Source organism: Hippocampus bargibanti, linkage group LG04 (genome assembly GCF_051943395.1).
Source record: "Hippocampus bargibanti isolate YZ-2025 linkage group LG04, ASM5194339v1, whole genome shotgun sequence".
NCBI lineage: Eukaryota > Metazoa > Chordata > Actinopteri > Syngnathiformes > Syngnathidae > Hippocampus > Hippocampus bargibanti.
Genome location: NC_142737.1, coordinates 31,470,511 through 31,488,918, shown reverse-complemented (window position 1 = coordinate 31,488,918; position 18,408 = coordinate 31,470,511). Strand labels below are relative to the sequence as shown.

General features: G+C 45.0%; 1 protein-coding gene across 1 annotated transcript in view; it reads right to left on the bottom strand.

Annotated features, from left to right (window-relative positions):
• The window catches only part of LOC148899697 (amyloid-beta A4 precursor protein-binding family A member 1-like), a 77,745-nt gene that overhangs the window by 40,647 nt on the left and 18,690 nt on the right, over positions 1-18,408 (bottom strand). The window contains exons 2-5 of the mRNA XM_088995570.1: positions 14,925-15,023; positions 14,789-14,828; positions 11,203-11,348; positions 3,020-3,106 (exon numbers count right to left, since the gene is read on the bottom strand). Coding sequence (XP_088851696.1) covers positions 3,020-3,106; positions 11,203-11,348; positions 14,789-14,828; positions 14,925-15,023 — 372 coding nt within the window. The remainder of the gene's footprint in view (positions 1-3,019; positions 3,107-11,202; positions 11,349-14,788; positions 14,829-14,924; positions 15,024-18,408) is intronic.

Sequence of the window (18,408 nt, the reverse complement as noted above, 5' to 3'; positions counted from 1 at the left end):
GGTCATGTCCAAACCATCTCAGTCTGGCCTCTCTGACTTTCTCTCCAAAGCCTCTAATATGAGTTGTCCCTCTAATGTACTCATTCCTGATCCTTTCCAACCTGGTCACTCCCAAAGGAAACCTTAACATCTTCAGCTCTGCTACCTCCAGCTCTGCTTCCTGTCTTTTCTTCAGTGGCACTGTCTCCAGTCCAAACATCATGGCTGGTCTGACCACGGTTTTATACACTTTTCCTTTCATCCTAGCTGAAACCCTTCTATCACACATCACACCTGACATTTTTCTTCAGCCGCTCCAGCCTGCCTGGACACGCTTCTTCACCTCTTTTCCACACTCTCCATTGCTCTGGACAGTTGACCCCAAGTACTTAAAATCATCCACCTTCTTTATCTCTTCTCCCTGTAGCATCACTCTTGCACTTCGATCCCTCTCATTCACACACATATTTTCCGTCTTGCTGCGACTGATCTTCATTCCTCTCCTTTCCAGGGCATATCTCCACTGCTCTTGTTTCTCCGCCACCTGTTCCCTGTTCTCGCTACAGATCACAATGTCCTCTGCAAACATCATGGTCCAAGGAGATTCTTGTCTAATATCGTCTGTCAGCCTGTCCATCACCATAGCAAACAAGAAGGGGCTCAGAGCTGACCCCTGGTGGAGTCCCACCTCCACCTTGAATTCCTCAGTCATACCGACAGCACACCTCACAACTGTCTTACAGTCATGGTACATGTCTTGTACCGCTCTAACATACTTTTCCGTCACTCCAGACTTCCTAATGCAATGCCACAGCTCTTCTCTGGGCACCCTGTCATACGCTTTCTCCAGATCTAGAAAGACACAATTCAATTCCTTCTGAACTTCTCTGTACTTCTCTATCAGCATTCTTAAAGCAAATATTGCATCTGTCGTACTCTTTTTTGGCATGAAGCCATACTGCTGCTCACAAATGTTCACTTCTGCTTTCAGTCTAGCTTCAACTACTCTTTCCCAGAGTTTCATTGTATGGCTCATCAACTTTATTCCTCTGTAATGAGTACAACTCTGCACATCTCCTTTGTTCTTAAAAATGGGCACGAGTACACTTTGTCTCCATTCTTCAGGCATCTGTTCACCAACTAAGATCTTGTTGAATAAACCAGTCAAGAACACCACCGCCACCTCTCAAAGACACTTCCATACCTCGATTGGTAAATCATCAGGCCCGAGTGCCTTTCCCCCCTTCATCCTCTTCAGCGCCCTCCTCACTTCATCCTTGCTAATGCTTGCTACGTCTTGGTCCACAACAGTCACATCTTCTACTCTTTGTTCCTTCTCATTTTCCTCATTCATCAATTCTTCAAAGTACTCACTCCATCTTGCCATCACACTACTGGCACCTGTTAATACATTGCCATCTCTATCCTTAATTACCCGAACCTGCTGCAGGTCCTTACCATCTTTGGCTCTCTGTCTCGCCAGCCTGTAAAGATCAGTCTCACCTTCCTTGCTGTCCAGCCAAGCATACAAGTCATCATATGCCTCTTGTTTGGCCTTTGCCACCTTTACTTTAACTGTGCGCTGCATCTCCTTGTACTGCTGTCTACTCTCGTCCGTCCTCTCAGTGTCCCACTTCTTCTTTTCTAACCTCTTTCTCTGTATACACTCCTGCACCTCCCCATTCCACAACCAAGTCTCCTTATCTACCTTTCTTCCACTCGATACACCAAGTACTTACCGACCCGTGTCTCTGATTATATTCGCTGTAGTTTGCCAGTCATCTGGAAGGACCTCTTGCCCACCCAGTGCTTGTCTTACCTCCTGCCTAAATGTCATGCAACACTCTTCCTTTTTCAACTTCCACCATTTTGTCCTCACTGCAGCCTTTGGTTTCTTCATCTTCCTCACTGCCAGCGTCATCCTACACACCACCAACCTATGCTGTCTGGCTACACTCTCACCAACCACTACTTTGCAGTCACTGATTTCCGTTGACACAAAATGTAGTCTACCTGTGTACTCTGCCTCCACTCTTATAGGTCACCCTATGTTCCCGTCTCTTCTGAAAGAAAGCATTTATAATACCAATTTCCATTCTCTTCGCAAAGTCAACCACCATCTGTCCTTCAGCATTCCTCATCTGGAGTCCAAAGCTGCCCATGACCTCCTCATCATCTTTGTTTCCTGCGCCAACATGTCCATTGAAGTCTCCACTAATTACAACCCTCTCACTTCTCGGGATTTTCTATAAGACTTCTTTAAAGTCCAACCAAAATGTCTCTTCTTCCGCAAACTCACATCCTTTTTGTGGGGCATACCCACGAACACCATTTTACATCACACCTTCAATTTCTAGCTTCAGACTCATCATTCTATCTGATACTCTTTTTGCTTCTAAGACATTCCTAACAAACTACTCTTTTAAGATAACCCCAACTCCATTTCTCTTTCTGTCTTAGCCATGATAGGACAAATTTCCCATGATAGAACCCTCAACCCTAAGCTTCTCGCCTTGCTCCCTTTCCACCTGGTCTCCTGGACACAGAGTATGCCTCCCTTCCTTCTCTGCATCACATCCACCAGCTCTCTATTTTTACCTGACATTGTTCCTACATTCAAAGTTCCTACTCTTAGTACTATACTCTTGCCGTTCCATTTTTCTCTTCCTACGGGCACACTTCCCTCCTCTTCTTCTTCGACCAACAGTAGTCCACCAACAGTGCCGATGGTGGCCGTTGTTAACCAGGGCCTCGACCGATCCGGTATGGGATTTAGAGGTTTGATTCACATTTTTGTTTTGGCAAAAAATATTTACGTCGGATGCCCTTTCTGACACAACCCTCTGTATTTATCCGGGCTTGGGACCGGCACAATAAGACACTGGCTTATGCCCCCTTGTGGCTACATTGAGGAACATTCCAAAGATGATGGTGAGAATACAGTCCAATACATTGTATGATCAGGCCATAGAATCAATGGTGTGTTATTGGTTAAAAGGGGCACTTGTGGTTGTGTGTACTATAATCAGCAGGCATATACCTTGGAGTCTGCATTGAGCATTTTTATTCTCTGAGTGGAGATGAAGAGATCAACCGCTGTCATTGCCTGGGCACCATCTTCAGAGGACTACAAACATACACATAAAGGAATAAAAAATATATATATCGTGAGCAGGTACTTATATTTTTTCATTCATCGTCACGACAGCAAACACCAGTGAAATTACCCCACCGTTCAAAACTAACATATAAGGATATTAATTCAAGATGCGCTCATTATTGTCAGCATAAGGACAATTGGATACACTTAGCTTTATCCAACCCGGAATATTTAAACAGAATATAAATGACTGGTAAACTGTAGAGATGTCTTGATCCAATTATATAATTAGAAATAAAAAAATAACGATTTTTAAGATCATTCGTTTTGAGAAATTAGGATCAATTTTACAAATTTCAGAAATTTGAGAGGTTAAAAAATTATCCAAATTTATAGACATATCTAAAATTGAACAGTTGTAACATTACACACACATACACACACACACGCGCGCGCGCGCACGCACACACACACACACACACACACACACACACACACACACACACACACACACACACACACACACACACGGTTGGACGAACAAAGCAAGAATAGAAATGAATTTTATCTGAACTTTTAATCGTCCCCGTCAATTTCTGGTCAAGCACTGACGGCACCAGTTTTACTGATGACTGACTAAAATATGCCCCAGTCTGACTTGCATATTTAATTTATTGGACAAAGTTGGTGTGGTGAATTTTGGACTTTGTCCAGACAATGGCTGTGCGTTTCATGGTAACAAAGCAATTCTTGAAGCATCAGAACTAGCTAGCCATACATATTGATATATTATTCTTTCTTTATTTTATGAGCTCTCTATGAGACATAACAACAGTAGTAGTATAGCAATAACAAAATTAGCTATGCCAAGACGGAATATGTGTGTATGAATGAGAGGGACCCAAGTACAAGAGTGCTGCTACAGAGAGAAGAGAGAAAGAAGGTGGAGGATTTTAAGTACAACTGTCAACTGTCCAGAGCAATGGAGAGTGTGGAAAAGAGGTGAGGAAGTGTGTCCAGGACGGGTGGAACGGCTGGAGAAAAATGTCAGGTGTGATGTTTGATCAGAATCAGAATCATCTTTATTGTCAAGTATGCAGAACACACAAGGAATTTGTTAGATAATACCCGGGAGAGGCCACGCCATGTATCTATGGCCTGCCAAGAATACATAAAGAAGGGTTCCCCCAAGACCCATTGTTTGAAGCATTGACTCCTCGTCATACATTGTAGCCCAATGTTTAAAAACTATATTCTCTCCACTGGTTGGTAAAACAAAACATCACATAGAGAACACCACAGGGTTTGTAGAGAGTATCCAAGACCTCAAATTGGAGCCTGAGGAAACATTGGCATCTTATGATGTGACCTGTCTTTGTACATCGGTCCCAACCCGAGCAGTAGTCTCAGTGGTGAGGACAACACTGCTGGCGGACTCTTCTCTGCATGAAAGAAACTTAAACCGGACCACATCTGACCATTATTGGAAATTTGCCTTAATACTACGTATTTTCAATTTATGGAAACAATTTAAAAATACATTCGTGGTTGTGCTATGGGCTCACCAGATTTACCCATAGTGGCTAGTCTGTACATGGAAGAGATGGAGAAACAGGCCCTCAGATCCTTCCCAGGGACCAAACCTTGGCACTGGTTTAGATATGTGGACGACACTTGCGTCGTAATTGAAAAACAAGAAATTCAATCCTTCACCGATCACCTCAACTCTGTCGATACCAATATTAAATTTAGTTGCGATATGAAAGAGAACCAACTAGCCTTTTGGGATTGTAAAGTAATCATAAAAGACGACACAGTGCTAAAAACAGAAGATTTTAGCAAGGCCACGCACACTAACCCATACTTAAATTTTGAATCTGACCACCCTCTACAACACATACTAGGAGTTATCAGAACCCTCCAGCATAGGGCTAAACTAATGCCAACAAGCGTCAAAAGTAGCGAAAAGGAGTCAAAACATATCAAGAGAGCACTCACATATTATGGTTACCCTCAGTGGTCTTTTAACAAATGTCAAAAGAAAAGAATAGTGAACAAAACCTAAAATCCTGAACACACTAAAAGGAGGGTAGTAGCAGTACCTTGCATTGCAGGGATTTCTGAAAAACTACAAAGGGTCCTTTGGCAACACAAAATTCCTACTTTTTTTCAAACCGATAAACACTAAGACAAAAATTAGTGCATCCAAAAGATAGGCTAGCAAATGAAAAAAAAGCTATGTAGTTCATTCAATACATTGTAAAAATGAAGATTGTAAAGAGCAATAGATTGGGGAGACTAAACAAATTCTCAAAAAATATTTTATCAACATCGCAGGGAAAATACTAGTAGGCTTCAATCTGCAGTACATATGCACCTAAAAGCTAGAAACCACTGATTTGACAACAATGAGGTTAAAATCTTCGCAAAAGAAAATAGATGGTTTGAAAGGGGAGTAAAAGAAGCTATTTTAATGAAACAACAAAAACCTTCACTAAATCGCCATGGTGGTGTGAGGTTTAATTTGGATCATGCTTACAACACACTTCTGAAATTCTAATCATACAGTTATGCTGATGAGATGATAGCAGAGCAAATAGGGCAATGAGGCCAGTCGTAGACCATAATCAGTCAGGAACATAGAAGTAATCAGTCAGGACAATAGATGTAATCAGTGTAGCCTCAGGAAACAGTTTTCTGCTCCCCCCCAACCTTAGAGCAGGGACTTATAATAGCAGATGTTTGGCACCACCATCTCTGGACAGTAGGGATATATATATATCCAGGTAACATCCGATTTACGACCGGCTCGAGTTCCGACCAAGCGTACTTACGACCACGACCGCCAGACCTTTTTTTTATTCTACGGCTGCCAACACGACAGAGACAAAGGTCCGTGCAGGATGGTTTATTAAGCTATAACACAAAGCGCTGGTCCCAAAAAGAGGACCAGGGGAATAATCAAAAATAAAGAATACCAAAAACGACGAGTGGGGGGCGGGGCAATGGGAAACCCAATAATGACAAGAAGCAACTCGCACACGGTTGTTGTCGTGATGCGATACAGCACGCAGGTGGAAAGTTGATAAAAGTTCACTCAGCCAGATGCAGGAAGGGTATTGTGAGTTTTCTTTATTTGAAGTTGATATCAGTTTTCGGCAGACCCCAGGTAACACTGCTCTCCAGGTTGTCCTTTGTTCCTCTTCTTCCTCCTCGAAGTGACTGGCTCAGTCTAGTTTTAAAGGTGCTTCACCTGAGCTTCTGGCCAATCAGATCCCAGCGGCAATTGGCCATTCCCAGGTGGTTGCAATCACCTTCTCAATCAGTCTCAATCAATTAGTGGTCGCCCAACTCTACTGTTTTGGATGGGGAGAAATGCGCACCTTTCTCCCATCCAAAATCCAGAACACACAAAATTATTTAACATTTCTTTTAGCATCATGACATCATTCACCCCCTCTCCTCAGAGTTCAGACATTCTTGTCAAATAATCAGCAATAACATTTGTTGTCAGGGCAGAGAATGTCATATGTGACAGGTCCTATTCTCCTAGTCACAGCGTATGGGCCCTGCCACTTTGCCAGTAGCTTACTTGATCCCATATGCAACAATATTAACACCTTCTGTCCAGGGTGCCAATCTCTCCCTGATAAATTCTTGCCGTTATTCTCGCTGGAGATCCTCTTCCAGCTTCTGACGTTCTGCATCTTCCGCTTCTTTCTGGAATTCTGGGTTCAGAAACCATGGGAATTGCAGCTTGTCTTAGATGATGAAACTGTGGAGGTTGGGCATGTTAAGTAACCCAACTTGGGAGTTTCTTGTGCGGGACGAAGGTTCGTTGGCCTGGCTGTTCGAGAGTCAGCGCCCCGGGGCTGCGGTCCCAGAGGAGGATAATGTTGACTAGATCGACTGTCAAATGTCCATTCTTACTTGTTGGGTGCATCTGATCTCTAGATCTGTTCAATCAACATCACCTCTTGTCTGAGTCTTAGGCTTCACCACTGGTTCCATCGCACTCTGCTCAGTTCCATCCTTGGCTTGGCAACTGTCAGACGCCTCATGGAAAAGAAGAACGGCATCTTCTTGGGGCAACTCAAGCTTCTGGTTTCCTTGATCCCCTTCAGAACTCTTCAGTCCAGTTTGGTTGGCCCGTGCTACACAACTTCTTACTCGTCCCACCTTCTTCCTCTCGGCTTCCTCTTATCTTTTCCACTTCAGCAAGGCGTAACGATCCCACCTTCTTCATGCAGGGTGAAACGATCCCACCACTGCCACCAAATTGTCGTGATGCGATACAGCACGCAGGTGGAAAGTTGATAAAAGTTCACTCAGCCAGATGCAGGAAGGGTATTGTGAGTTTTCTTTATTTGAAGTTGATATCAGTTTTCGGCAGACCCCAGGTAACACTGCTCTCCAGGCTGTCCTTTGTTCCTCTTCTTCCTCCTCGAAGTGACTGGCTCAGTCTAGTTTTAAAGGTGCTTCACCTGAGCTTCTGGCCAATCAGATCCCAGCGGCAATTGGCCATTCCCAGGTGGTTGCAATCACCTTCTCAATCAGTCTCAATCAATTAGTGGTCGCCCAACTCTACTGTTTTGGATGGGGAGAAATGCGCACCTTTCTCCCATCCAAAATCCAGAACACACAAAATTATTTAACATTTCTTTTAGCATCATGACAGTTGTGCAGAAAAGGAACAATCCCTAAAGGATTACGGGATGTGGGGGCAGGGGGCTCGGACGAAGATATAGAAAGTCCAGGGTAATACAAAGTACAAGTTGACAGCGTCCCATTTTCGTACCCGAAGAAGGAAGTGGTGGAAGCGGGGAGGGATGGCCCCGCCCCCAGCTGTCAATCCGAACGTGACAATATCGAACAAGTAGGATGTTTATTTGACGGAGCAGCAATGCACACAATGACGATACAAAATAACTGTTTCTTAACAAACACGTATGACAATTTTCTCCGGCATGACAGCATCTCACTCGCACAGCAATCGGGGAGAGGGAGGGATGTCCACCGACGCCGAGGCGGAGCGGGTGGTCTCGCCGCAACACAAATGCTGCGTCGGGCTCACAGACTGCGCCGCCGCCCCTTTAAGACAGGTGACCTCTTCTAGCTTCTCCGTTGGCAGGGAGTGCGATTTTTGGACAGCCCACATGCGTGGGAAGCCGTGCGGATTTGGGTCAGCAGAAAGCGTGTGCGCCGACACAGTAATAAAGATCGATAATACGAAATATAAAATTATTAAAATGACACTAAACGTTATAAGATTTATAAATGAACTGTTAACATTTTGGTATATAATAGTATTCAATAGAAAATACTTAAAAACAACAGATTGACATCATATACTATCCTGTCGTATAGGAGAGGCCAACTCCTGTACGACTGAGAGCTTACACAGACGCATAGATAAAATTATCAATAATAAAAGAGGAGACTATTTTAAACTGCGAATGCACTTTTAAATTGGTGGGTTTTAAGGTAGGATTTGAATGTGGGAAGTGAATCAATATTTCGGATGTTGGATGAAAGTGAAAAGCAGAGTTTGGGAGCAGAGCGGCTGAAAACTCTGCAACGCATCGTGTTGAGACGGGCCAGGGGCACAAAGAGGTGGAGGGAGGACAAGGACCTGAGGGCAACGGAAATTTTGTCAGACAAATAGGGGGGCAAGGTTATAGATGGCTTTAAATGTATGTAGAAGTATTTTGAAGTTGATTCTGAGTTTGACAGGGAACCAGTAGACCTGTTGGAGGACAGGTGTGATGTGGTGAAAGGACGGTGTTCTTGTGATGATCCGAGCTCAAAAATTCTGGACTCGTTGTTCACAGAGAAATTTGTGATGGACACAGAGGAGTAGTGAATTGAAATCATTGATACAGGAAGTCACGAGACTGTGGATAAGGATAGCAGTGGTGTGAGGGGTGTGAGTGGGACAGAGACTATTGAGATTACATCGGTGGATATATGCGGACGGGTTATGTTATTTGCATAAATTAGCTTCTGAGAATTAATCCACGGCTCCTGTAACGCGATTGGAGCTGGACAGCGACATAGATGGCCCTTCCAGCTCCCAAACTGTGCGGGCGCTAGTGGACTCAGGGGCCAATGGGTGTTTTATCGATCCCCAACTGGCCGACTCCTTGGGCTGTGAACTCATCGAGCTCTTCCCCCCCAAGGAGATTCTCGATCTTGAGGCCGACTCCTGGCCAAGGTTACCCACACCACGGCCCCGCTTAAACTCAGGTTAGCGGGCAACAATACCGAACACCATCAATTTTTAGTTATGCTCTCCCGCCGTTAGTACTGGTCCTTCCTTGGCTCAGTACACATGAACCGTCCATCTCCTGGGAGGGCCCCACCATACAGGGCTGGAGTCCCTACTGCTATGCCAACTACCTGCGGTCGGCGACAGCAGGGCGAGACCCCTCCCGCGGTGGCCCGCCCGAGGTTATCTGCCTCAAGGGCGTGCCCCATTGCTACCACGACTTGCGGAAGGTGTTCAGCAAGGACAGTGCACAATCCCTGCTGCCCCACCGTCCGTATGACTGTGCGATCGAACTGCAGCCAGGGGCTCCATTACCGGACTCCAGACTATACCACATCTCACAACCGGAACAAGAAGCCCTGAACACTTACATAGACTCTTCCCTTGCGGCGGGACTCACCGTCGCGTTCTCCGCTTGGCGCAGGGTTCTTCTTCATTGACAAGAAGGATGGATCCCTGCGCCCGTGCGTTGATTATCGGGGTCTGAACGACATCACCATCCGCAACAAATACCCTCTCCCCTTCATGGACTCATGGACTCAGCCTTCGCGCCCCTCCAGTCGGCAACCATTTTCTCGAAATTGGACTTACGAAGTGCATACCATCTGGTCCGCATCCGAGAGGGGGACGAGTGGAAGACTGCATTCAAAACGGCCCTGGGGCATTTTGAATACTTGATGATGCCGTTCGGACGCACTAACGCGCCTGCCATATTCCAAAACCTTATCATCGATGTGCTCAGGGACTTCCTCAACGTCTTTGTATTTGTTTATTTAGACGACATTCTTATTTTTTCCAAATCTGCAGAAGAGCAACGGCAGGACGTCCGACGGGTCCTGGGGCAGCTCCTGCAAAACCGGGTCTACGTGAAGGCAGAGAAGTGCGAGTTCCATGTCCGCTCTCTGTCTTTTCTGGGGTTCGTCGTGAAACAGGGGCAGCTCAGGGCCGACCCCGCCAAGAACAAAGCGGTGGTAGAGTGGCCCACCACGAAGACGCGCAAGCAGCTCCAGTGGTTTCTGGGGTTAGCCAATTTCTACCGCCGCTTTGTTCGCGGTTATAGTCAGAAGGCACTCCCCCTTACTAACCTCACGTCCACCAAGGTCCCCCTCAGGTGGACCCCCGAAGCGGAGGGGGCGTTCAACCACCTCTGCCGAGCCTTTTCCAACCCCCCAGTCCTTCGTCATCCCGACCCGGATCCGGTCGAGGTTGACACATCCGAGTCCGGAGTGGGGGCCGTCCTGTCCCAGCGCTCCCCTACTGACCATGCGCCTTCTTATCCCGCCGGCTCAGCCCCGCAGAAGCCAACTATGACGTAGGCAACCGGGAACTGTTGGCGGTCGTCCTGGCGCTGCAAGAATGGAGACACTGGCTTGAGGGGGCCAAACACCCCTTCACCGTCTACACCGATCACAAGAACCTGGCTGCCGGTCGGACAAAGGAGACTCAACTCTCGGCAGGCCCGATGGTCACTATTCCTCACAAGGTTTAACTTTTCGGCCCGGTCTACACCGTGCGGGAGATACTGGACTCCAGGCGCATGCGCAGGGGAGTGCAGTACCTGGTCGATTGGGAGGGCTATGGGCCAGAGGAACGTCAGTGCGTTCCCCGTTCCTGGATCCTCGACCCATTTCTCACCCGGGCATTCCTTTCGGCTCACCCCTCCAAACCAGGTGGGCCGCCAAGAGGCCTCCGTTGAGTGGGGGGCACTGCCACTCGAAGCACATACATACGCATGCTTGTGCTCGTCCATGGGTGTTGGAGCCATAGAAAATGACTGTTTGCGCATATTATAAATATTGGTGATTCATTCTGAATGCTCACGTGTAAATAATATGACTGGTGGTGTGTGTTTCACCTTGATGTGGGTGACAGCCTCCTGTGCTTGCATCATGCGGACGTACTTTGTGGGTGTCTTAACCGAGAGCAGCTGAGTATAGCCCAAGTAGTTTGCTGCAAAGATTATTCCATCAATAAGGTCGTCTGGGTCACATGGGCCTGGGACTGAACAGTTAGAAAGAAGAAACAAATAAACCATGGCGTCAATCAGAAAAATTAAAAGGATGTACATAAAATTTAGACACTTCTGTATCTTTAATTTAATTAGCGTAATTAATTAATTAATTAATTAATTAGTGTAATTTCCGGACTATAAGCCGCGACTTTTGTCACAAGCTTTCAACCCTGCGATTTATGCAATGATACGGCCAATGTATGCATTTTTTTCTAACGGCCGCCATGGGGTGCTCCAGCACTAAAGGTAAGAGTGAGACATGGCGAATATAAAACGCAAGTTCATGTAACTATGGTAACTACGCCTGTGAATCATGCATTTAAAGTGGCCCTCCGAGTTGAATCGGAGGCTTGGATAAGCAGCGGCGAGAACTCGTTTACCAAAACTTGCCCTATGTGAAGAGCAACTTTTGCTATTTCTTCCGTGTCTCAGTGACTTGGTATGTTTTTATACCCAGACCTGTTAGTACTACTGTAATGCATGTTGTGTTGCTGCCGCATAACAGGCACTGTTTCGAAACAAAATTTACAGGACAACCGATGCCTCTGGACAAGTTTGTCCAAAATGTGTAAAATCGCTTCAAATGACTTCTACTGAGCTTATTTTACAAAGATTTCACCGCGTATCGCTATATTTTACGTTTTAAGACTCGCGCTGAATATTCAGGAAGTCTTGTTTTCGAGTTGATGACGATCCCCACGTGACGTCACGTTTGGAATGCCTCTGACCGAGAAAGCGACACACAATGCATTTTGCGGTATTTGTTTTGGTCTGAAAACTTCGTGTTGATCCGTGTTGATGGCGAAATTTGAAGTAAAACAAATATCGCGATGGTGAATCGTTGTGTGTTGCACCAAGACAACTATTTGATATTCGCTCACACAGATTCCCAGCAGACAAATCAGCCCATTTCCAACGGAGCTTTGGTGCCATCTTCTGCATTTTCTGGGTGCTACATTACTGTCATTGACGGCTCGAATTGATATGGGAGGACTCCTTTAATCGATTGCAAACATTTATTCTTTCCTCTTCAGAACTATTTGAATCATATTCACAACTGGATGAGTAACAAGAAAGCATCTTCTCAAAATCTGAAGCCATTGTTTTGATTCTCGAGCAAGGCAAGACGTCTTGGCGTGACGTCACGAACAAGGGTGGGGGGGACCTTCTGAAACTGGCCACTTCCGGGTTCAATTTTGAAGTAGTTTTTGGACACTTGGACACAGCCTGCGTGTTTTGGGTATTTTTGATAATATAAAACGTTTTTCTGTCAGTAAGGAAACAAAAAAGTGGTGTCAGTTGTCCTTTGAGGTATATTAAAACTTTGAAAACATTTTCTGTGTCCCGTCTTTCTTTCTCTAAACATGCGGTTCATAGTCGGGTGCGGTTTATGTATGTACAGAATGGTTTCTGTTGAGTGTGCGTGTGTCACCTGCGAAACGAACTAATCATGTGATACAACAGTTTGTCCTTTAAAACCGTACTGGGTGAGGTTTATAATCACGTGCACTCTTAGTCCGGAAATTACGGTTGTTTTATTTTTTCCATCCATCCATCCATCCATCCATCCATCCATCCATCCATCCATCTATCCATCCATCCATCCATCAATCCATCCATCCATACATACATACATACATACATACATACATAAATCCATCCATTATCTACTGCTTATCCGAGGCCCGGTCGCAAGGGCAGCAGCTCGGGGTACCCAGTGTTTTGGGAGTAATTGGAGAATGTGCTGGAGAGTATTTCTGCTGGGGACTCCTTGTTCGGCCGGGAGACTTCAATGCTTACGTGGACAATGACAGTGAAACCAGGAAGCACGTGATTGGGAGTGATCAGAATTTGAGAGTTGTTTTCATATTAGACTTCTGTTCTCATCACGGATTGTCCATAACCAACATCTTGTTCAAACAAACGGATGTCCGCATGTCCATACTAGCACAAGACACCCTTGACCGAGAGATTCATTGATTGTCTTTGTGGTTGTATCGTTGAATTCTCTTCAGCATGTTTTGGACACTTGGGTGAAGAGAGGAGAGGAGCTGTCAAGTGATCGCCAACATGGTTGTGAGCAGGTTTTGATACTAGTGAAACATATCGGTCTTAAGTGTTTTTTCTTTTGCTTACTCATAGTAAGGCTATATTTGATCTTATCAAATACAAATGTACTCCGATCAAAATCAGAAAGCCTTATATGGTCCCATCATGGGTAAATTTGCAATCTACAGCAGGAAATTTTTAAGGACTGAGGGTAGGTTGAAATGATAAACAAAAGAAAATAAAGTATGGCCTGTACAAAAAAAAACAATTATCAGATTTCAGTGTCCAAGTGCACAAAAATCTTTCAGAAGAAAAGAAGTATACGTAGTTCAAAGTATAAAATATACAGAATAAAAGAATATATGTAACTGTATTTACCCTACATAAGGTGGCTGTGCTATTTACAATGTATGAGTCTTTTTTTCACGTGTTTATTGAGAACACTCATTCAGAGTGTCCATGAAGCAGCCCAGGACAGAAATGGCCCTCTCCACCAGGCGCACCAATCTTTTTCTGTCCTGGGTGGTGATGCTGCCTGACCAGCAGATAATTTCATAGTGGATGGCTGAAGCGACCACATAGTCGTGGAAGGTCTTGAGGAGTGACCCCTGAACTCCAAAAGACCTCAGTTTCCTGTGTAGGAAGAGGCGACTCTGTCCCCTTTTAATCAGGGCATCCGTGTTTGTAGACCAGTCAAGTTTATTGTTGGGAAGAACACCCATGTACTTGTAGGAGGTCACCCTTTCTATGTCCTGGATGTTCATCGGTGGAGGTGAGGACTGTTTCCTGCAGAAATTCACAACCAACTATTTGGTTTTCCCGGTGTTGATCTGGAGGTGATTCTGCTGGCACCAGTCCACAAAGTCCTTTGTCAGTCCCCTGTACTCCCAATCGTCTCCCTCTATAATGAGGCCGACATCCCAGAGTCATCAGAGAACCTCTTAAGGTGGCAGGTTGGAGTATTGTAGTTAAGTCCGATGTATTGAGGGTGAACAGGAATGGAGCCAGAACAGTCCACTGCGGTGCCACAGTGCTGCCGAGCAGTCTGTCTGACTCACAGTTCTTTGCCCACACATACTGCGGCCACACATAAACACACACACACACACACACACACACACACACACACACACACACACACACACACACACACACACACACACACACACACACACACACACACGCACACACACACGCACACACGCACACACACACGCACACACACACACACACCACACACACACACACACACACACACACACACACACACACACACACACACACACACACACACACGCACACGCACACACACTCACACACACAGTGCCTGTTTTACTCATTTACATTAATGCTACATCAAATTATGTTAGATAAGGCTCACCTTCAACACATATTGGTAAGGATGCAAGACCTCTTCTGGACTATTGACATAGATTGGAGACAACATTACATGTTTGACAGGACAATCAAGTAACGGTATGGTACTGGGGAACATTTGCGGAAAAAGTTGAGTATACGTTTTTGTTGTAGGGAGACGATTCACAGCTGCCATCTTTTGGAATAAGCCTGCTCTCTGCGTCACCACCAATGAGAGAGATTGAGCCAGAATCAGGGCACTTGCAAAGGAAGGACAGGGAAAAAGCAGTGGACATTTAACACCAGTGGACATTTAACACATTTCAATTCTGTTTTTTCTTCCTGAAATGTCAAAACTTGCATGTAAATAAATCGATAGTTGACAATCCCTTTGTTTTTTTTTCGGTAAATTTGTATTGGAGTCACCACGGAAATATAAAAATCGTGAAGCTGGAACCATACACCCCCACCGACTCCCCAATAATTTGTTTCTATTTGGATGTGTGAATAAAGTTAAATGTGTGTTGTGGATGTTTCCTCAGGAACCAAGCATGGCCTTCTCTGCTGGCCTAAAATATATGAATCACAGACTAATGTTTATTATATTTTGTCATTTTCCCCTTAAATTGCAGGACCTACAAAATATTTGTAGTCACGTTCCAAACGAGGCAGAGAGCGAGCCGTCTCGTCTGAACGAAATGAATAGCTGGATGCCCAAAGCAACCGAGACAGTAGATCCGTGTAGATTGTTTAATAAATAACTAAATGGGCTGGTTCCAAACGTGGACCAGGAGAAATACAAAAATAAAGGTAACCAAAGTGCATGTAGGGGGGCAAGGGGAAAACCGACATGTGTACCACACGAACGGGTAATAAAAATAGTAAGCACATGAAAGTGCAACAATCCCGAGTAGTAGAGATTACTAACAGGGAGACGGGGGGTCTCGGACCGGGTACCTCCAGATACTCAGCATCAGGAATCTGACATGGGCACTGGCAGTAGCGAGACAACTTAATACACTGGCAAATACTACCAAATGTGTCCCGTTTAAATTCCCAGTGACACAATAAGGTGATTGGCAGCAGGTGGTTCAAACGGGGAGGCGTGACCTTGCTGCCAATCCGAATGTGACAAGGACTACATTACTAAAAGTTCAATACAGCGTTAGAAAACTTCTACTCTCTTTTTTCACAGGAAAAAAAAATATTTCTATCTTATTTGGTTCTGGGTATATTGGCTGTTCAAATCAGCTGGTTTAAAAAAAAAAAAAAAAATTCTGCTTTGAAGCAAATTCAAGTAAAACAGTGATCGAGTGACACCTCAAACATCTGGATAATTATATGAGACAAAAAAAAAAACTTTTGATGACAAAACTACTTTGACTTAGATTTATAACATAAAAATCTGAACCAGTAACTCATAACAAAAATAATCAATTTACACGTGTATGCATGTGTTAGGGCCATCTCTATACGAACACATTTTAAACATCTTTTATTTCCTTCCACTTTTTTTCCTCTTGGTTTTTCCCTTCAAGGGTCACCAAATGTCAGCGTCCTCCATGTAACCCAGTTTTGTGAATCCTCGTCTATCACACCAGCTACCTTCATGTCCTCTTTGACAACATCCATAAACCACCTCTTTGGTAGTTACTACAACTCTGCCCCTCTCCCTTGTTCTTAAAAATGGGCACCAGGACACTCCGTCTCCTTTCTTCAGGCATCTGCTCAACAGCTAAGATTTTGTTGAACAACCCAGTCAGGAACACCACTGCCACGTCTCCTCGAAACTTTCATACCTCGATTGGTAAACCATCAGGCCCGATTGCTTTTTCCACCCTTCATACCCTTCAGCGCCCTACTCATTTCCTCCTTGCTAATGTTTGCTACGCATTGGTCCACAACAGTCACATCTTCTACACTTTGTTCCTTCTCATTTTCCTCATTCATAAATTCTTCAAAGTACTCTTTCCATTTTGCCATCACACTACCGGCACCTGTTAATACATTGCCATCTTTATCCTTCATCACCCTAACCTGCTGCAGGTCCTTCCCAGCATTGTCTCTCTGTCTTTCCAGCCTGTAAAGATCAGTCTCGCCTTCCTTGCAATCCAGCGGAGCAAACAAGTAATCATAGGCCTCTTGTTTGGCTTTCGCCACCTTTACTTTAATCGTGCGCTGCATGTCCTTTTACTGCTGTCCACTCTCTTCCGTCCTCTCAGTGTCCTCCTTCTTCTTTGCTAACCTCTTTCTCTGTATACACTCCTGTACCTCCCGATTCCACCTCGAAGTCTCCTTATCTACCTTTCTTCCACTCGATAACACCAAGTACTTTCTGACCTGTCTCTCTGATTACATTCACTGTAGTTTGCCAGTCAACTGGAAGGACCTCTTGTCCACCCAGTGCTTGCCTTAACTAATTCCTAAAAGTCATGCAACACTTCCTTTTTAAATTTCCTGCATGTTGTCCTCAGTTCTGCCTTTGATTTCTTCACTTACAGTTCATACAGCCGTTGTGAGACCGAACAACCGAGCATGAGACCAGGAAATTGATGTCACAATCAAAGGATGGCTCCATCTGGCTTTGGATGGTGAAAAGAGGACATGGAGAGTACATTGATATGATGGATAGAAAATTGCAGTTCAAGAATAACAAGGCATTCCGGTTTGAACTAGTGTTCACTGTTAAATAAAGCAAAGTGCAGTTTTCCAGTGCATGTACAGTTATGTGTGAGGTACACAAATTATGACAATAAAATATTTTTAAAACAATTGTTTTTGCCTTTTTTATTAAGGGGGAAATATGGCTCATGAAAGAAATGGTTCAGTTAAGGTTAAATTAAGGCTGACATCAGGAGCCTGTTCTGGCCCGGCGTCGGGCCGAAGTCGGGCCAGATCTGGCCCGTTCCTTCGCCTAGCTGGGGGGTAGGAAACTAACAGATGCGGGCCGGATGCGTCCCACATTGCGGTTGCCGGACCCGGGCCACTTCTGGACCGTGATTCATTGCCGAGTCAGGGCCGTGATCGAGTGTAGGAACAATAATCAGGGTAGATTGGATCCCTGATTGACAATAATTTAAATTTCCATAAGTATAGTTTTTGCCGTTTACTCAAATGTGCTCGGCAGCACTGTGGCACCGCAGTGGACTGTTCTGGCTCCATTCCTGTTCACCCTCAATACATCGGACTTAACTACAATACTCCAACCTGCCACCTTAAGAGGTTCTCTGATGACTCTGGGATGTCGGCCTCATTACAGAGGGAGACGATCGGGAGTACAGGGGACTGACAGAGGACTTTGTTGACTGGTGCCAGCAGAATCACCTCCAGATCAACACCGGGAAAACCAAAGAGTTGGTTGTGGATTTCTGCATGAAACAGTCCTCACCTTGTGATATCATGAGAGGCTGGCTCTCAGCGGGACAGGACAAGAAGTGCAATGGACGACAGGTTTGGATACAAACAAAGGTTATAATCAAAGGTTTCAGGGGGGGATTCACAAGCAACAAAGGTTTGAATAGTGTCTCTTCCAATACTTAAGTCAAAATAAAGTCTCTTCTGAGGTAAAACTGAAGACGGAGTTCTTTTCCAAGAGTTTCTAGGCCTCACCCCTCTTGACGTCCTCCTCATGTAGCCTAGCCACCT